Source organism: Eleginops maclovinus, chromosome 23 (assembly GCF_036324505.1).
Source record: "Eleginops maclovinus isolate JMC-PN-2008 ecotype Puerto Natales chromosome 23, JC_Emac_rtc_rv5, whole genome shotgun sequence".
Taxonomy (NCBI): Eukaryota; Metazoa; Chordata; class Actinopteri; order Perciformes; family Eleginopidae; genus Eleginops; species Eleginops maclovinus.
In genome coordinates this window covers 15,540,388-15,558,546 of record NC_086371.1, presented here as the reverse complement: position 1 = coordinate 15,558,546, position 18,159 = coordinate 15,540,388, and the positions used below count along the sequence as shown (strand labels likewise).

General features: G+C 42.1%; 1 protein-coding gene across 2 annotated transcripts; it reads left to right on the top strand.

Annotated features, from left to right (window-relative positions):
• Window positions 1–78: 78 nt before the first annotated feature.
• On the top strand, window positions 79–17,593 carry ccnjl (cyclin J-like). 2 transcript variants are annotated; one of them, XM_063877221.1, is made up of 6 exons: window positions 79–333; window positions 1,407–1,514; window positions 5,156–5,366; window positions 12,925–13,224; window positions 13,339–13,498; window positions 14,417–17,593. In XM_063877221.1, exons 2-6 carry the CDS (start codon window positions 1,437–1,439, stop codon window positions 14,937–14,939), a joined length of 1,272 nt encoding a protein of 423 aa, XP_063733291.1. In that variant the 5' UTR covers window positions 79–333; window positions 1,407–1,436; the 3' UTR covers window positions 14,940–17,593. The 2 variants fall into 2 exon arrangements, with proteins under 2 accessions (XP_063733291.1, XP_063733290.1); XM_063877220.1 differs by having other exon boundaries at window positions 1,404–1,514.
• The last annotated feature ends 566 nt before the right edge of the window (window positions 17,594–18,159 follow it).

Here is an 18,159-nt window from a genome sequence, read left to right as displayed (position 1 = left end):
ATGCAGGAGGAGGGCCCTTCACGTCGAACGCATGAGCCCACCGCAACAGCAGCAGCTGGTGCAGCCGAGGACGTTACTTTGTTACCACCGAGCTACGGGAGAGAAAACGGCGGAGCAAAACCTCACGGAAAAGTGTAAACAGTGGGGGGGAAACGGCGCTACCTGAATCGTGTTGCCGAAATTCGGCGGTGGCAGCTATTTTATGAACTTGCCAGCAGATTCAAACGCTGTCTTGTCGCCGAAAAAGAGAGGTGTTTCTCAAAGTTGAGCCGAAGAGGAGTTCAGGATGTCGGACTGAGACAAAGGGGTCTGGGGGGCATTCCCGTCGTAGTGGTAAGTGGCACATGCAATAACCTCCAAGATGTAAAGTTCATGTGTTTGCTGCTGTGTTTGGAGAAATTCGCTGTGTTTGAGCCGAGATGTTTATTTCTATCGCAGTGTGTTGTGTTTTTAAACAATGCGAGTCTTTATGAGCAGTTAACTTGTGTAGCTTCACTCATGGTGCTTGTAGGGTTTGAATGATAACCATAATGTTGGATGTGGTATTTATTTCTCGCTGGAAGTATAACACGGTGTGGAAAATGGCTTTATCGAAAGGCTGCTTTGATTCATTTGACCTACAGCGTGGTCGAGCGGGCATTTAACTGAGCCATTTAAATTCCCGAGCAGAGAAAATGGCCTATGCAGGGATGAGACCACTGCTGTGGGATTAGCAAATGTTCACAAACTTCATCGAAACCACTCTGTGTCTCAACCATTACTATTTATTTGATCGCATTATTTTAGATGTCGACACAAACACAATCACACTGAATACTCTGCTACAAGTACAGATCATCCAGTCAAAATGTTCTTTAAGTAAATGTACAAAACTGTTTGCATCAAAATATACTTGAAGTACCAAAAGTAAAAGTACTTACGATGCACTTTGGCCCTTTCCAGAATCAAATATTATATATTTTGATTATAATTATTGATACATTGCATACATGTGTTTATCAAAGCTGATAAAGCGGCAGCTAGTTTTAATGACTTGTATACGGCAGGGTGGAACTGAACAACAACCCCGCAGTATCTAAGTCATTAAAACTAGCTGCAGCTTTACCAGCTAAGTAACTAAATGTATACATTAATAGTTGTGGAGTACAAGTACACTTTATTCATCTGAATTGTAGTAGAAGTACAAAGTAACAAAACATTAAATGACTTGAGTAAATGTACTTAGTTACTTCACACCACTGCCTAGTGAAGACATTTGTTGAATATCTTTGCAGAACTTTCCCCTCATGTATCGGATGTTTTTCTCAATATATTGGTTATACAGTTAGAAACATATAGGCCTATTTAGCAGTTACTCTTGCAGTCCAGCATGCAACTTTATTTTCTTTATACATTTGTCTCAGCAGGTTAAACTTGGTTCTTGAAGTCTCCTCTGGATGGGAAAGATGGAGAGAGAGTTGCAATGGTGGAAAGGACAGCTAGCTGCAGATATCCATCAATCGCTCCGCATCAAGGTGAGTCTTTTATTATCCAGCACTGCTTTTTGACTTCTTTTGTTGACAGTAGGAGTCAAACATGTTTTGCTTGTGTTTAACAAGCTAAACGTTTATATAGTAACCCCATTAGGTCTGTTTAGCTTTTTTCATCCTCATAAACCTGAGGATAACAGTGTTTTGTACTTTTATATCATGGTCTAAACAAAAGATTTAAAGCTATAGCTCTACATTTAGCAACTGAGTAAGCGCCTGCTTTAAAAGGAAATGATTTGTTTAATTGTATTAATTTTAAAAAGGGTTTACATGAATTTCTTTATATATTTTTTATTTCTCTCTCTCCAATCATAACAAATGAAATGTTCTGAGTTGAGGAGTTTTGAACTGTTGGTCCAACAGTGATGAGATTTCTCTCGACAATTATTGGATTCATTAAGAATTGTACCTTAGGGCGGCAGTGGCTCAGTCAGTAGGGACTTGGTCTTGGGACCGAAGGGTCGCCGGTTCACGTTCACGTCCCGATCGGACCAAAAAAAATATGGAGTGAGCTGGTAGCTGGAGAGGTGCCAGTTCTCCTCCTAGGCCACTGCCGAGGTGCCCTTGAGCAAGGCACCTAACCTCTATCTGCTCCCTTGGCGCCAGGTACCTGGCTGCCTCTCTGCTCTGCCACCTCTCCTCTGCATGTGGTTGTGTGTGCATGTATTTCCTCTGTGTTTGTGCATGTATATCCTCTGTGTGTTTACTGGTGTCAACACAACAGAGTAGAGAAAGCAATTTCGCTGTAAGGGATTAATAAAGTATGACTTCTTCTTCTTCTTTATCTGTAGATTTGTCTATAATGCAAATAACTATTAGCCTTGTTATTTAATTGATGAGAGAACTTGTATGTTCACAATTTTCAATTAGTTGGGTAATAAATGATCAATTGAAAATACGTTTAATTTACAGCTCTGCGTGTAGATTATCAGTTTAATCCTTTTTCTTGGATGATAATAATTTTGCAGCCCAACTTGTATGAACAGCAGGCCTGTTGATATTCCATAGCAGCCTCCTAGACTTACAAACCGCACAAGGTATTGAAAGGTGTGAAGGAAATATAATTACATGGTCCTGTTGTCTATTTAAACCAGATCTAAATTAGATTACATAGAAGAGTTAAGTCTCATTAATTGAAAATGTCTTAATTAACCTCAAGCCTGATCATATTTCTTCCCATGTGACACATTAATGGAGACATCTGTCACTCGACTGGCATCTCTGGGCTGGCACGCTGCTGCCAGCTTCAAGCTGAGGGGGAGATGACTGCAGATCAGGTTTAGATATCAGGTGCCTGAAAGTATTAGAAATTTCATTTATGTGTAGGGCTGTATCAGATTGTAGATAAGGTGTTTGTGAGCCCTATATATGATTCATTCTTTTACAAACAGTGTATTCATGTTGGGCACATCTGACTCAGAGTGAGACATCAATTAGATTGAAAATCTGCACACAGAGCTGGAAACTAAATAACACACCCACTCTTTTCTCATACTGTAATGAGAGAGAGAGAGAGAGAGATAGTCTGTATAATGTTAGGTTTGATTGCCCAATATCAGCATTTTTGTGAAATCCCAGGCGACAGGCTCAGCATAGTGTATACTGTTTAATGCAATGCTCTCGCAAATGCTGCAAATTCTTGCAAGGTGAATTTAGAAATGCTTGAGACTTAAAATATTAGAGTTGATTGCTTTGCGTTAGTACCTGTAGAAGACTACATGACTAATTGTGTCTGTTTTGACTTACATTAGGTCTGTTTATTTGTGTTTCTTAAGGGCAGATTTGCTGCACTTCTCTCATATACATGACTATAAATTGAATGTGTTTTAATGTTGATCTATTGGTTTAAAAAAAAAAGTGAACCTGTTTGGAATTAATCTATTTGTTTTTTTCCTGGCTTCATGAATTAAAATCAACCTGGACTCTAAATGTTTTTAATTTTGGGATTATTTGGTTATCAAAATAGTTGGCACGGTTCTTGTTTTTTAAGTTAATCGGCCATTTTTCAGCTACAGCCCTAATATGTTCATGTTTTAAGATTTCCATATTTGCCAGATTGCTTACACTTCAATACAAATGTCCATCATGCTGTAGGGTTCAAAAACTAGTAAGACAGGACGTGTTTTAGACGTAGGTTAGCTGAACGCTCAGCAAAATGTGCAGTGGAAAGGAATAGTGGAGGGAGCTGTGTGTAAAAAGGCCTTCACGGAGTGTTCAGGTTTCCTGCATGGCGCCTGCTCCCCCACAGTCTCATCCAGCCTTAATGACGTTTGCTGCAGTGCTAATGCCCTGATGTGGGAGATAGCTGTGGTGTATAGCATGTGGCAAATTATCAGACATGCAAATCAGGCGGAGGCAGCTGTGGAATCCTTAATTATGGTGCGGGTCCCCCACAAAGGCACCTTCTCCACCCCACACAGACCCCCCCGGAGCCCCTCCAGACTCCAGCAGCCCCCCACCCTTCACATCCACCCCCATTCTCCTGCTGCCCTTGTACCCCCAGACAGACAGATGGACCAGAGGCTGAAACAGTGGGAGGAGAGCAGAGTTTGGGAAGGAGTGGGTGGTTATGGCACATGCCGGGGGTGGAGTGGCTATATGTGGATTTGGGTGGGGGAACTGTTTATTTATAGATTTCGATTGAATTGTCAGTGTAAGGATCATTGTTTTTCTGGTTCTGCTCAAAATAAGTTGACTTTGCACACACCTGACATTGTCGGTACATTTTAGGCTTCAAAGCAAATTGCATTATGTTAAGCATTTCCTGTAAAGTGTTTTCCTTTTGAAATATGAAGATTTAAAGCCTCGTTTGTGGCAGCCTTAAGTCAGGGATGTTCCTAAACAACAGTCCTGATATGGTGTGTATGTTTTTCTGTGTTTCTCCTCATGTAAGGACCCCTCACTGTTTCAACCTAAGCAGATTATTCTGGCAATCCTCAATCTCTTATTAAATCCAAATCAAAAACCCGTTTTTACACAGGCCACAGAGAACATTTTTGATCATTTTTATTTGTTTTATGTAAGCAGCTTAAATCAAAGAAGGTATGTGCTGTGAGTCTGTACATCCATTACTTAATGTTTATTGTGTATTTTTTACTGGAGCCTTTTTGCTCTCCGGTTTTCTGTTGCTGATTGTGAAGATACCCAAGGCTGATTCAAAGATAAGGCCCCCGGGTGTCTTCCTTCCACTTTGAAACACATGCAGCTAATTGAACATGAATAGGAGATATGCTAGGGGTGAAACCTAATCCTATCTACTCTTCAACCAATAGTGGAGAAACCATTCCCCCCCTCCTTCACACACAAACACTCTCCCATATACCCCTGCACTGACCCAAATGAGCTCCTGTTCTCTGCAGCAATAGTGAATTAAATGAAATTGGAATGAGGCTGAAGCATAATCAAGAATTTCTGACGGTTAATAGAGTTTTCTTTTTTCAAGTATTTTACTCACAGCCTCTCTGCTGACAGCCGTTAAACCCAGACAGCAGGGAACATGCATTGCTCACTATTATGCATAGTTTTTACAACCCCCATGTCTCTCTACCGCTTCCTCCTGCCCACCCTGCTCCCCTCACCCCCCATAGTTTGCATTCCCCTTCATCTCTCTTCTTTTTCTTCTACAGGAGCTAAAGCTACCGGTCTACCGAGCCCATTCTCCACAGATTGGTATGCGGCGGTACTTTGCAGACCTGTTGGCCATCCTGAGTAATCGCTACCAACTATGCCCTACAGCGCGACACCTAGCCGTCTACCTGCTGGACCTGTTCATGGACCACTACGATGTGGCCGTCAAGCAGCTCTATGTCATCGCCCTCTCCTGTCTGCTCCTTGCAAGTAGGTCCATTTCACCGTGTCTTTAAAACCCATCTTCATGGTTTGTTGCTTAACAGGAATGAAAAGGAAGGAGTTGCTATTGAATAAATGCTAAATCAAGACTCAGACATGTGTTTGAGTTGATACCCGAAACTGTATGGCTTTAATCTAAACCTAAATCTATTTCAGAAGTTACTTAACTAAGATAATGCTTTGTTGGTGATCTTGAGCATTGCATTTTGAATGTTTCCGTAAATGCAGAAGAGCGCTATTGTCAGTTTGCTGTGCTAAGAGAGCAACTGTGACTGTGGTTTATGCACAGATGGCTCAAGGTGAAACACTTCCTGCAACAAGGCTAATTTGAGTTACGCTTAAGAGACCACTATGACTTTTTTTCTGTCAGCGCCACTTTTCAAACTTATCTGATAGCTTGTGTTGCCAGTTAACTGTAGCTGCAATGTTCGTTAAAAACAAACAAAACAAGGTTTCCATTGTAGTGGGATGAGTGTGCCATTGTTTGAGGACAAACTGTGGTGGATTATGCTTGTGTCTGCAGAAGTTGTTGTATGTTTTTGATTCTGGCTGCAATAACATGCCTGCGGCAGCTGCTGTTACTTAGGCTGCCAGCTAGTCCGTTTGAGATGAACTAGTATCACACCTGACAAGGTCAACTGTCCTCTAGTCAAAGGTGTGATTTCTTTTCATTCCTTTATTTTTTCCTTTCGTCATTGAAAACGTGTGATTTGTTGCAGAGAACAGCCTATCCGCAATCCCCATACAAACGCATTTGGTCCTTAGGCTGATTCTCTAATGACATTTTAATTTGTATTCAGCCTATGTTGTCATACCTTAAGGATAGGTATTAATAATGGCAGTAATGCACAGGTATGGCCAGAGCCTGATGAAGCTCATTCCTCTGTGTCATATAGCCCTATTGTTGCACAAGAGCTACTATGACTGTGTAGCGACACATTTGAATTAATCTGGGACTTCATAATGCCATAGGCAAATTACTTCCTGTTTGAGTTACGTTTGCTAAAAAAAATGATGGCGCCTTAAAAAAAGAAGAAAAAAAAGGCTTGCAGTCTTCAGTTGTAAGTAAACGTATTGAGCTAAGAGGATAGGGAGGTTGGAAATTTTATTTTTTAAGAAACTGGCATTATTATTCAAATTGCATACTTGTTGATTAAACTGTGCAGATTGAAAACAGTCAAGTTTTGCATTTAAATTCCTGAATATCCTTCTTCCTTAGACTGTTAACTGGTTGATGTGAGACTTTTGCAAGTCTCTTTCATTCTCAACCTGCCAGTGTTTCTGCAGACGTAGACGCCAACATGCTTCTCTGCTGTGAAATATAAAACAGTGTCTTTGTGTGTGTTTTGTGTAACGCAAGTATGTTAATCGTCCCCCCCCCCCCCCCGCTGATGCATGTTTCGGGTTGTGTGGTAGTTATTAGTGTCTCTGTGTCTGTCTTGTGATTAACAGACTGTGAGATTTTCTGTACATTAGTGCAGCCCTTGGCATCATGGGTAATTAGACTAATGATGCCGTCAAAGTGGGTGTCTGGAAAAGGTCTCGCTCACTTGGGAGGGCTCAGTGTATGCGTTTTTGTGTGTGTAGTCGCACACAGGCCATCCTTGCAATCAGAGTAGTCTCTTTGGTGCAATAAATTTAAATAAGACACTTGAAAGAGGTTTTATGTAAAAGCAATCTCAAGAGAATCCCAAAATAGCTTTGAGAGATGGCTGAGGAAGTTAAATAAATATTGTCAAGCCAACCTGAGCAGAGGTGCTTCTTCTATTCTCCAATAGATGAATCTGGTTTTATATTGAATCCTTTGATTGTGGCTCTCAGTGAGCGAGACTCTCTTCTCTCCTGCCTCTGACTCCTGCGCCACTCTAGGGAGTCTCAGCCATGATTGATGAAGGCTTGAAAGGGCGTTTGAATCAAAGTTGTCTTGGTTTTCTTTTCTGTCCTGAGGTGCTTTGGAATCTGGCCTAGTTATTGAACAGCCTCCCCAGGACCCACTGCCTGCCTTTGACAGCCACTTACATTGTCTTTCTTTTAAATGTTCCGGCTTCTGCACTCGGTTAATTAATCGCTACTGCTTTTGTGCCTCTCAGCAGTCAATGCTTAATCCTGTTACTCTTTTGTGTCTATATGTTTTGAGGGTGCTCGAGTGCATGTGTTTGTTCATGGATGAGCTCTCCTTCATTAGCAGGAGTGAGATTATGGTCAGTTTATACAGTTTTATTCACTTTTGCGATTTTTGGTAGAGACCTTACTTCATTCCAGAAAATCCAATTACTCCACAAATCCAAAATCCTGGGGCATACAAATGTGTATTTCTGTGAAGACAATTTGAGTATACTCTGAATATTTCTATTTAAAAATCGGTCCACATACCCAAAGCTAAGTTTCTATTGTGTTACATTCCATGAAGTCCTGCAGTGCACACATCAGTCTTCCTGGCAGATCTCGATCCCTCAAGTCAGAGCTCTGCATACTGCAGCTATTTGTTATGGTAAATGACATCACGGATGTGCCTGTGTTGCCAGCTACAATATATTGTCCCAGTGTTTTTCTCTGTCTATTTATATATTATGTTTGTTGTTTGGCTCTTGATCATTGGATGCTTGGTGTATTTCTCCAGAAAGGTAATATTGAACTGGATTTAATCTATTTTGTTCAGTGAACCTGATTCAGTGAAAGGTCTCTAAACGAAACTAAAAAGAGCATCCTGTGGAACACACAAGAAGCTCAGTGATATGGACTACACAGTGCACTTAGACAGGCCTCAGAGCCCGGGGGCGGGGAGGAATTGTGTGCTGAGGGGCACCTGCCATATGCTCTCCGAGTCAGGCCTCAAACAAAAGCCCGTCAATGCAAGCAGGACAGCCAGCCAGACCCTTCGTAGAGAGGGGGAGGGGAGCAGAGGCGTGGAAGTTGTTGTTTGTATGGAGGAGATTGCTGCAAGCTAACATTGCTAAATGAGTAGACGTCGCTGTGGCAACCTTGTGATGAAACTATGATTTTTGTTTTGTTTTTGCTGTCATCTACTTAAGATTCATATTGATATCCAGTAGAGACTTTCACATAAAAGGGTTGTGCTTTACTGCCACATTCAACCGACTGGGCTCTGGTGTCCTTTTACCTTTGGCCTCTGGCTCTGTTTCCTCTTCGTTCACTCACCTTGTCAGGGACAGGCAGAGCGAGCCAGTCCTGGGACAGGGCGGCCAGTAAAAGCAGCCCCACATCCCTGGGGGGTTGGGAAACGAATGGAGCTGTACTTCAAAGCCAGGTCGGCTGCTGATGTTAAACAGGGAAGAAAGGGAGGGAGAGGTGGTGGCCCTGCAAAATGGGACATGTTAGAACTGAACCACCCAGCAGGGTGTCCTCAATTGTAGATTAATGGGGAACCCACTTCCCCCTTATCCTCTCTGAGGTTTGACAATAATTCTGATTGAACTCTTGTCATGTGGGGATCTCATAATTAAAGGAATTATGTAAAAATGTGCAGATGGCTATATAAAAGTTATTCAATCAGACACACTGGTTCACCGTTGTATTCATCTGAGTGATTCTGTGTGATTATAATCAACAAACTACCTCAAAAATGAGTTTCCTGTGTCATGCCTGAGGCTTATACCCCCAGACGATAGATACCCCCAAAACACACCACACATACTCACACACATCAATACTGTGGGCTGGGTTTCTAAGATTCTCCTAGGTCACCCAGGCATGAGCATCAGGGGTCAAGGGTCGGGCCAGGCCTTCATTGTGAGAGGTCCCGGGGCCAGGGGTGGCCACACGGAATTCTGTGATGGAGCTGTGATCAATTTCACAGACCCAAGGAAAAATGGACCAGCAATTTAAAGGAGTTTAAACAGAAGAGGAAATCCCTTGAATTGACTGTCATGTCGAGGAGAAAAATATGAAAGTGAAGAGGAACATTTCAAGAAATGATAAGAAAAGGAGACATTGAGAGAATGTACAAACTTAAATTCACATGTTTTTATTCACTGATAGCTCAGCTACAATGTCCCAACTATAAGTCTTGTATGATGTCAATTATTTAAATTTTTCTATCAGTTTTGCGGTGTCAGTTTTTCCATTAAGAAATGTTCTTCAGCAGTTAATAGCCTCCAGCCCTGGGAAATAATACAAACGGTGAAAGCGTTACAGTTATTGAAGTCACCCTATGTTACATTTAGAGGAGCTTAACTTCTTTAAATGGTGACCAAAATGGACGAATGAAGTGCAACAGAAACAAAGTTCTTTGTCTCTGTCAGAATACAGCTCTCAGGTTTCCTAGCAGCCCCCATTACTCAAAACCCCTCCGCCCCTCCTCCTCCTCAAACAGCACACCTGGGAGGGACCCTTACCTCTCCCTCACCCCTGAATTCTAACTCCTGTTCTCTTGACCTTTCTCATCATCACCATCACCTGCGGGTGCCCTGAGCGAGGGAAGGTGTCCTGTAGTCGCAGAGTATTCAAAGGTAGTTTGTGTTGATGAAAAGGAAGGCTGTTGCTTTCCGTTAGCAGTGTCTCTTTCCTTCTCGCTTACTTAAGATAGGATCAGTTAGCCGTCTGCATTCCAGGTAGGCTGTACTCACAGGAGAGGAATGCACCGTGTCTCTCAGGCCACTTCCACACTGACTAACAGAACAAAGGATTACATTTGTGTTGCTACATGATACCAATGAGAGGTTGACATGCTAATCAGGACGTCCAGTTTAATGGCCTATTAACATTTAGTACCTGAATCAGGCTTTGTTAATGTTTGATGGGCCATAATCCTACACACAAAATAAATAGTTAGTTGCCCTTTTTTTCCTCAGCACTTTCATCTAACTTTCTGTTGTGCTGCAGATAAAGAGGAACCAGAATCAACTTTGGTGCCCTGTGTTGTTTTGCTGGAGCCCACCCCTGCTGTTCCAAGCCATTGAAATGAATGAGACCACTATTTTATCCCACAGGCTGTGATAAACTCATGAGTCCGTTTTCTTTTTACCAGTAATTCAAACCGGTTTGTGGCTCTCATCATAGTGTACCCCTAGAGGGCCCTCTGAAGTTGCTTTTGTTTTCAGTTTTCAAAGCTTTTGGGCATGGCGTGTCTCTCGCGTGCCGGGTCGCCCACTGTAGTAAACCAGAGGAGTAATCACAGAGCACAATGGGGAGATTGACTTGCACGGTGTCTCTCTTAAGATCAAAGCGGCTGGGGTTGTGTGGAGATTGGGGGCATTGATGGCGTTTTATGGCAGCGTCTGTGTGGACATAGCAGTCTAGCAGCAGACAGGTCCAGAAGATATGAGGGTGAGAGAATGGGGCGAGTGTGGACTCGGCTGTGGAGGGAGCCCTGGTGGGTGTAATCGGCCCTGTTTCACCCTGCTTCCTGTTCTGGTGGAGGGATCTCATTATTGCCTCTCGGCTAATTACCCCTCTGGCCGGTTAGGCTGCTCCCCCTACATGCTCTCTCAACTTTTCCCTCTCTCTTCCTCTCTCTCCCCTGCTTAATGGTGGGTCGTAACACCGGTGGTAAAACTCACACTCCTGTAGGAAGACGACCCACACTGAGACATAAAGAAGTAAGAGAGGTCCTTGAAAGACACTGCAGACAGTTGTTGATTGAAGGACCCACTTCTAACTACAGCCCTTATTATGAATGTTTCGTTGCCATGGTTCCAGATTAGAAGGGTTGTTGTACTTCTCAACTGGATGCATATTTTGACAAAGCCTATGTTTGTGGATTTAATTCCTAGAAATCCTAAAACAACAACTAAGAAGTAAGTAATGAAGCAGGAAAATAACCCAAGAATACCCAGCACACATGTCCTAGCAGACATTTGATGACTCAAAAGGAGTAGAATGAATTAAATACCATCAAGTCTCTTCTTTTTGAAGTATTTCATTATTAAAGTTAATGTAAATAATCTAAGTTTCCACCTTTTTTAATGTTCATACTCCAGACCCACCTTCATTACCAGAATAAAACAAACACAACCACAAATTAAAGATAGCTACACATCCTGCACCGTATGGATTTATCTCATATACATTAAATAGATTGTTGTATACCATTTTTTTTAAATGTTAAACTGCACTGTACATTTTTTTATTTCCTCACTGACTTGTTCCATTAAATTAACCCATTTTAATACTGTATAATTACATTTAGCTTTGGTCCTCACTAATTGTTTGTTTTGCATACACATCTTTCTCAGATTACAATTAGTCTCTCTCTTATTTGAAACAACATCCTAATACTTTTGGCTAATGATTGTTGTTACGCTCTCTACATGATTTGAACCATTTTATCAACCAAGTGTTAACATTTTAGCACAATTATTGTGTTCTTGAATATTTATCGGCCTAAAATACCCATTACTGGCTGCAGTGAGTCTCCACGTCGTCCCTCTCAAAGCTGTGTGTAGCTAAAGCACATGTTTTAGAAGGAAGCCTGTATCAGAGTAACCTGATACCCCCTCGCCCTCATTCTTAAGTTTGAGCAGAGGAGGCCTGTGGGACTTGTGGATTAAAGGCAGAGTCACCCCTCTCCATTGGTCACACGGACCCCCGAGGCCTCGAGGCTGTTGCCATGGAGAGGAGGATATCTTGGGTAGGGGGCTCGCTGTAATGCTACGCTGCGAAGTCTTTGAGGATATGGAGGGAGTGAGAGGGACGGAAATATCGGGGATCTGACTGAATGTTTGTTTTTCATAGAAAGCGTTAGGCCCGTTTAATCCACAGTTAGTGCTCTGGACTCTGCAGGCCCGTAGTGATGCTTCCCTGAGAGGGTTATAGCTTAGCAGTACAGCCAGATGTTCAGGAATAGTCAGCTTAATAGCTAATGCTAAGCAGGCTGCTGTTATGATTTGTTACACAGCATCCTGTAGCTACATGATGATTATATTTATAATGTAACACTGAAAAGAACAAAGGCCTATCATCCCCTCATATCAAGACATGGCTTTTTTTATTTTTTTTAAATCTATTGAAAGATCTATTATTGAAAAATCAAGAGTAGTGACAATGACGTATCAGCAAGGTTACATAAGATTTTCCCCTCTTTTTGTCTTTTTTAAACACACGAAACACCCCCTTCCCACCCACCCCGACTGGATCCAAACTAGACATGGCTTTTTTAATGAAGATTTAATAACCCCTGACAGAGTACAGGCGGTGGTCCCTTTTGCCATTTCAGCTCCTGGATAGTGTGACTATGATTTCGCAAAAGAGGATCTTGCCATTAAAATATTTATATTAAATGAAATCTTACAATATTAAAATAAAAACATTTTAATTATCCTTTAATCTATATAGATGTTTCTTTTTTAATTAAAGCAACATTTAAAAAAACTTAGAAATAGAGAAAAGCTGTTCTCACATTTGAAGAGCTCTAGTATTGCTTAGTGATTCTTCTAAAATGATAAATTGACGAATTCTCTCTTCTGTTGACGTAAATGATTCATGGTTATGTGTAGTCTATTTCGTGCCACGTTAAAACCAATTATTATACATGAATTGCACTAAATGGTGTTCAGTGACCTGACTGCATCTCTTTCTTTCTCTGCAGGTAAATTTGAGGAGAAGGAAGACCGGGTTCCCAAGCTGGAGCAGCTAAACTCTCTGGGCTTTATGTGCAGCCTGAACCTGATTCTCAACAAGAAGGATCTCATCAAAATGGAGCTTCTGCTGCTCGAGACCTTTGGCTGGAACCTGTGCATGCCCACACCTGCCCACTTCATTGACTTCTACCTCCATGCCTCGGTGCAGGAGGGTGACCTTTACAACGGCTGGCCCCTCTCCTCCCTCTCCAAGACCAAGGCTTTTATGGACAAATATACTCACTACTTTCTGGAGGTCTCACTGCAAGGTGGGTGTAAAAGGACAAATGATCAAGCCTTGTTTGTTTTAGAGGTGTTGGACATTGATTAATTAGCTTGTAGAAATATTTTCTGATCCTTATTTCTCCTGTGTTTTTTTTTAGACCACGCCTTCCTAAGTTTCCGACCATCCCAGGTTGCTGCTGCATGTGTGGCAGCATCTCGTATTTGCCTTCAGATTTCTCCAAGCTGGACGGCTGCTCTGCATCTACTAACAGGCTACACTTGGGAACACCTCACCCAGTGCATCGAGCTCATGCTGCTGTAAGGGACACACACACACACACACACACACACACACACACACACACACACACACACACACACACACACACACACACACACGCACAAAAGAAAGCAAAAGCTCTAATTGTAAGAGGGGCTGGCAGCCTTTTTAAGTGTAGTGGGCAACTTAAGGTAGATGACATTAGGGCCCCTATCCTTCTACATTTCTAGTTGCCATGGTTTTGGATTACAGGATGCCTCTCTTTTGTTAAATAGTTGAGGCTTATAATATTTTTGTACATCAGGTTAAGCCTTTCCACCTTGCTAATAGCCTCATAGCTCTGTCATTTAACAACTTTTATTAAGTTGCACATTTCTTGGTCGGCAGCTGTGTGCATTTATTTGTGTGCACCTGGGTTATTGTTATTGCAAATTGTCGCTAGAGACCAATCTCTACCCCACAAATAGATTTGCAGCCATCTTTTCACATCTCACTTTGCTCTCTACACCTACAATGCAAGGATGGTTTAATTTAGCATTCAATTGATAAAACAAAATGACCGCCCACAAAGCTCTCAGACAATAAATGCCTCCAGCATGTCATCTAAAAAAACTTGTCAGCTACCAAGCTATCTGTTGTTTTTGAAGTCCTTTTAACTATACCCCAGAAATAAAGAGTGTTGATGAAGCTAAACTATACATGAGTTAGCATTTTGCAAACTCAATCTGTGAAAAGATTATGAAAGTTATGATATGTGGCTTTACATAGTAATGTTAGCTTGGCTAAGAGATGGCAATTTAAATTGGCAACAGGAAAGAAGAGAGCTGGTTGAGGTTTGCTCAACTATTATTGGAGCCAAGAGCAATATGAGGCGGGACTTAAGAAGAGTCAATTCTTCCATATTTGTTGAGTACTTTCTCATATATCTTTTATGTCTTACCTTTTCCTTTGCACAGTGCCCATGACAATGACGTTAAGGAGGCCAACAAGACCAAATCCACTCCTCCTCACCGGCCCTCGTCTTTACAGTCTCAGCCTCAGACCTCTCACCTCTCTCCAATGTCCGCCATCCAGAGACCAGCCTCTTCCTCCTCCTCCACCTCCTCCACACCACAGCTCCTCTTTCAGCCAGACAGTTTCGCACACCTTTCCCAGCATTCCCCGTCCCTGTCCCAGCTGCAGGCGCTGGCTGACTCCCAGGCTCTGGGGCCCGTGGTGAACATGTCTCAGGACTTCCTTCAGAGCCACAGAATGGGCCTCCTCACTGGGGCTTCTTCCATGACTGCTGGGGGTGGGTTCCCCTCATACCCAAGCTTGACCTCAGGTCTCCAGCCAGGGGTGCGCGCTCTGCCACTCCAGGGCCCCATTTCTGTGCAGATGGCCCTAGCTGGGGAGCCGCGCCACTGTCTGAGTATGGCCTACAGCGGGGGCTACCTGGGGTCTCATCACACTTTCACAGCCGGCTGCTTTGACAGGTGACGCCAGGAGACGGAGAGAGAACACAAATCCCTGCGGGACTGCACTGCTATGTTTCCGAGCCAGTTCCCCACCCCAAAATATCCTTTTGCAGACCTCCTTTCTCTCTCCGTCAGCTCCGCTACACCTTCGGCTTGTCCAACTCCCTCGCCCCAAACACAGAGACGCCTCAAACGCAAGCAGAGGTCCAAAGGCAAGGCAGACCCTGTGGAAGTCATCACACTGACGTGAAAAATACTCTTCCATCATGACATACAGAGGCATTGCAAAGATGTCATTTCCATTCTCTCAACTGGTTTAAAAAAAATAAATTGATGTTATATTGAGACTGTCATCACTGTGAATGAGATGAAAGCAGCATGGTGATCCAACACCCACCTCATTCAGTGCCTGTTCTCAGTCATGTGATAGCTGAGCCATTTTTAGAGGAACACAGAACACAAAGTATCTGTGGTCAGGATATCTCGCTGCTTGAAATTATTGTTTTTAATTTCTTATCCCAAAAATGTAACATGCTGGACAGGGAAAATTAAGCATGTCTTTTTCTTGAGCAACTATTTGAGAGACAGACAAGAAGAAAGACAGTGTCCGGGAACATCGATCAGTCTCCTGTAGTCTTTGTTAGAGATGAAGGGCCCCTCTGGGTATTCCTCGCCGCATAAGCCCTCAGAGGAGTCGAAGAAATCATTGCTTTGAGCACAGCAGGTAAATCACAGCTGGATTACATCTGCAGTGTTTCATCTTTTCTTTACTCCTCTTGCTGTCCTTGGCGTCTCTCCCATCTCCAAAGTCCAGCCTTGTGGCAGAGCCGTCACACAACCATGTGAAAATGTGTCTCTGTGGAACCTTGAGGGCTTTTTCATACTAAAGTTTAAATGTTGGTGCCTCTGCACCGCTCAAAGAATATAACACAAAATGATGTGACTGGACCAGAAGGAGCCGTGGACGTTGTTAGTGTATTGTAAATATGAATTGCTGCTGCCTTCTCATGAACGGTTGGTTCTGTGTCTGTGCTAATGACTCCGATGTTTACATGAACCACTAATTATCAGGGACTTGAACAAGATTACTTGAATATGATGCCATTGAAACATGCCATAGCTTTTATTTATGATGATTCATTATTTCTCTCGATATACATTTTTGTTTGCTATAGTGTAGCTTTTCTTTTACCATCTTAGAAACACACCATTATTATAGCTTTCTTTGTACCTGTTCATAGAAACTGTTTATTCAGGCTCAGGTTTCAAGGCTGAAACAAGCAGCCTTCCCATTTTCCTGTGCTCTTCTGCTTTAAAGTGGGTGCTAGTGCAGCATCTGTTGGGGCTGGAATAATCCCCTTCTTCATCACTGGACCATACTCTGCTGTGTAGTCAGTAACTGGATGCATGAAGCAGTCTGTTTGCATCGCGGTGGAACAACCTCATGGGGTCACTGGTTTCACACATCTGTGGGCAGTCGACGGTAATTGCCTCCCAGATTTCTAAAGCTGCAATCCCCAATCTTCCACTTCCTGTTAACGTATAAACACATCCAGATTGCCAGTTCTACATGGGTTTCCCACCGGTTACCATGGTAATGCCTTAAACGACGGTGGGCCTCTTGTTTGGGATGTTGTTAAACTAATTTGGGTATGTCATGAATGATTATTTTCTTGATAAAGTACAAACAAAATGAAAGGGACTGTTGAAAATGACTCAAGAAATTCCCAAAACGTTTGCGTTTCTCTCTTTCGAATAACAAATGAATCCCATGATCTTTGCAGCTCGACTGAAGGACCCAACTCCTGGGAGATGTTGACCGAATTTTTTGTCGTGGACATAGGCCATCTTACCATGTTGTGCCTTGTCCTGAGCAGCTGCCATGCTTGCTCTGTGAGTCTTAAAACTATACTCGGAGAAGCATTTCTCAGATAACACTACATTCAGCCTTCTGAAACTACAGCAATCACAAACCATTTTTACAGCTATACTGTTTGTCTTCCCACATTTAGTTAATATACTTTCCAGTGAGCTAAGATGCTATGCCCTTTTGTTTTAACTTTTTATGTACAGTTTTGTTATATTTTTTACATTCCTTTGTTAGTGTGTTTTAGTTAACGCTTTTTGTGATTCTCCGATGAATGCCGTTGGTGTGAACTAGATTTTGTTTTTAGAGTACAACTTGCTCTTTTCCTCATAACTCATGAGCAACTTCTCACTGAGGTGTCAAAGGTGCAATATGATGTTTTTCTGTTTAAACTGACCACAGCCATCACTGTCTCATGTACACCACTGGTTCATCTTTTGTAACTTATTTTTGATAATTGTGTGATTTGAGCTGCTGCAGCTTCATCTCTTTAGAGAGCAGTGGGCTCTGAACACAATGAATATGTTGCATATTGCAGCCACTTCCTTTGAGTGATAGATATTACTAAATGCTTTTGTCTTTTAGCTAGAGATGCATTTTTTCCTCCTGTGAAAGGTGCTGAAGTCTCTCACACCAAACAACACGTGTCTAATGTGATAATAATGGAACCACAAACACCACAAACTTCCAATTTATATTTTTGTATTATTTTGTACCAATATGTAGTCTTGGTGTATGTGACGCCAAATGATAGAAGGATACTTTTATCATGATTTGCCACAGAAAAATAAACACAAAAGTGAACTCAATGTCTGAAGGATGTGTATCTTCACTGACGTGCCTGCAGCTCTTAGCGAGATTATTGTTTCCACTGCACTGGTCCAATTGGTTCAAAGGCAAGACAATGCAGCAGCTCCAGTGATAAGCCCTGCAGGCTTTACACAACCCTCCAGCTGTGACCACATGCTGTCAATGCAACACATCAGTCAGTCAAACGGTGAAGCACTAAACCAGTACAGCCAGTGGTGACCTGCAACAAAGTACATTTACCTTGCTCAATACCCAACTGACATTTTAACCAAAAAAGTAATTATTCCGTTATCTCTGCTTTATAATTCCTCTTTGCTGCATTTGAGAAAATAATTGTTTTACTTTTCTACTTTTACCTGACAGCTGTGTTTGATTCTTACTTTGCAGATTCAAAACTAACTCCATCTGTTAGAGCTACAAAAACCAATTAAAGTGTACATAAGCGTGGTCCATGCTGCTCAATGAGTACTTTTTATAATCTTTAACAAAGGTTTTTCATGCTTTCTCTTATATTTTGAATGGAGTGTTTTAACATTTTAAAGGGAATGTTGTTTGTGTGTTATTG

Bases quoted from the DNA above. Each gene is read 5' to 3' on its own strand.
- ccnjl (XM_063877221.1), top strand. From the start codon at position 1,437: ATGGGAAAGATGGAGAGAGAGTTGCAATGGTGGAAAGGACAGCTAGCT. The intron at 5,367-12,924 runs GTAGGTCCATTT...CTTTCTCTGCAG, and splicing joins CTCCTGTCTGCTCCTTGCAA to GTAAATTTGAGGAGAAGGAA. The intron at 13,225-13,338 runs GTGGGTGTAAAA...GTTTTTTTTTAG, and splicing joins TCTGGAGGTCTCACTGCAAG to ACCACGCCTTCCTAAGTTTC.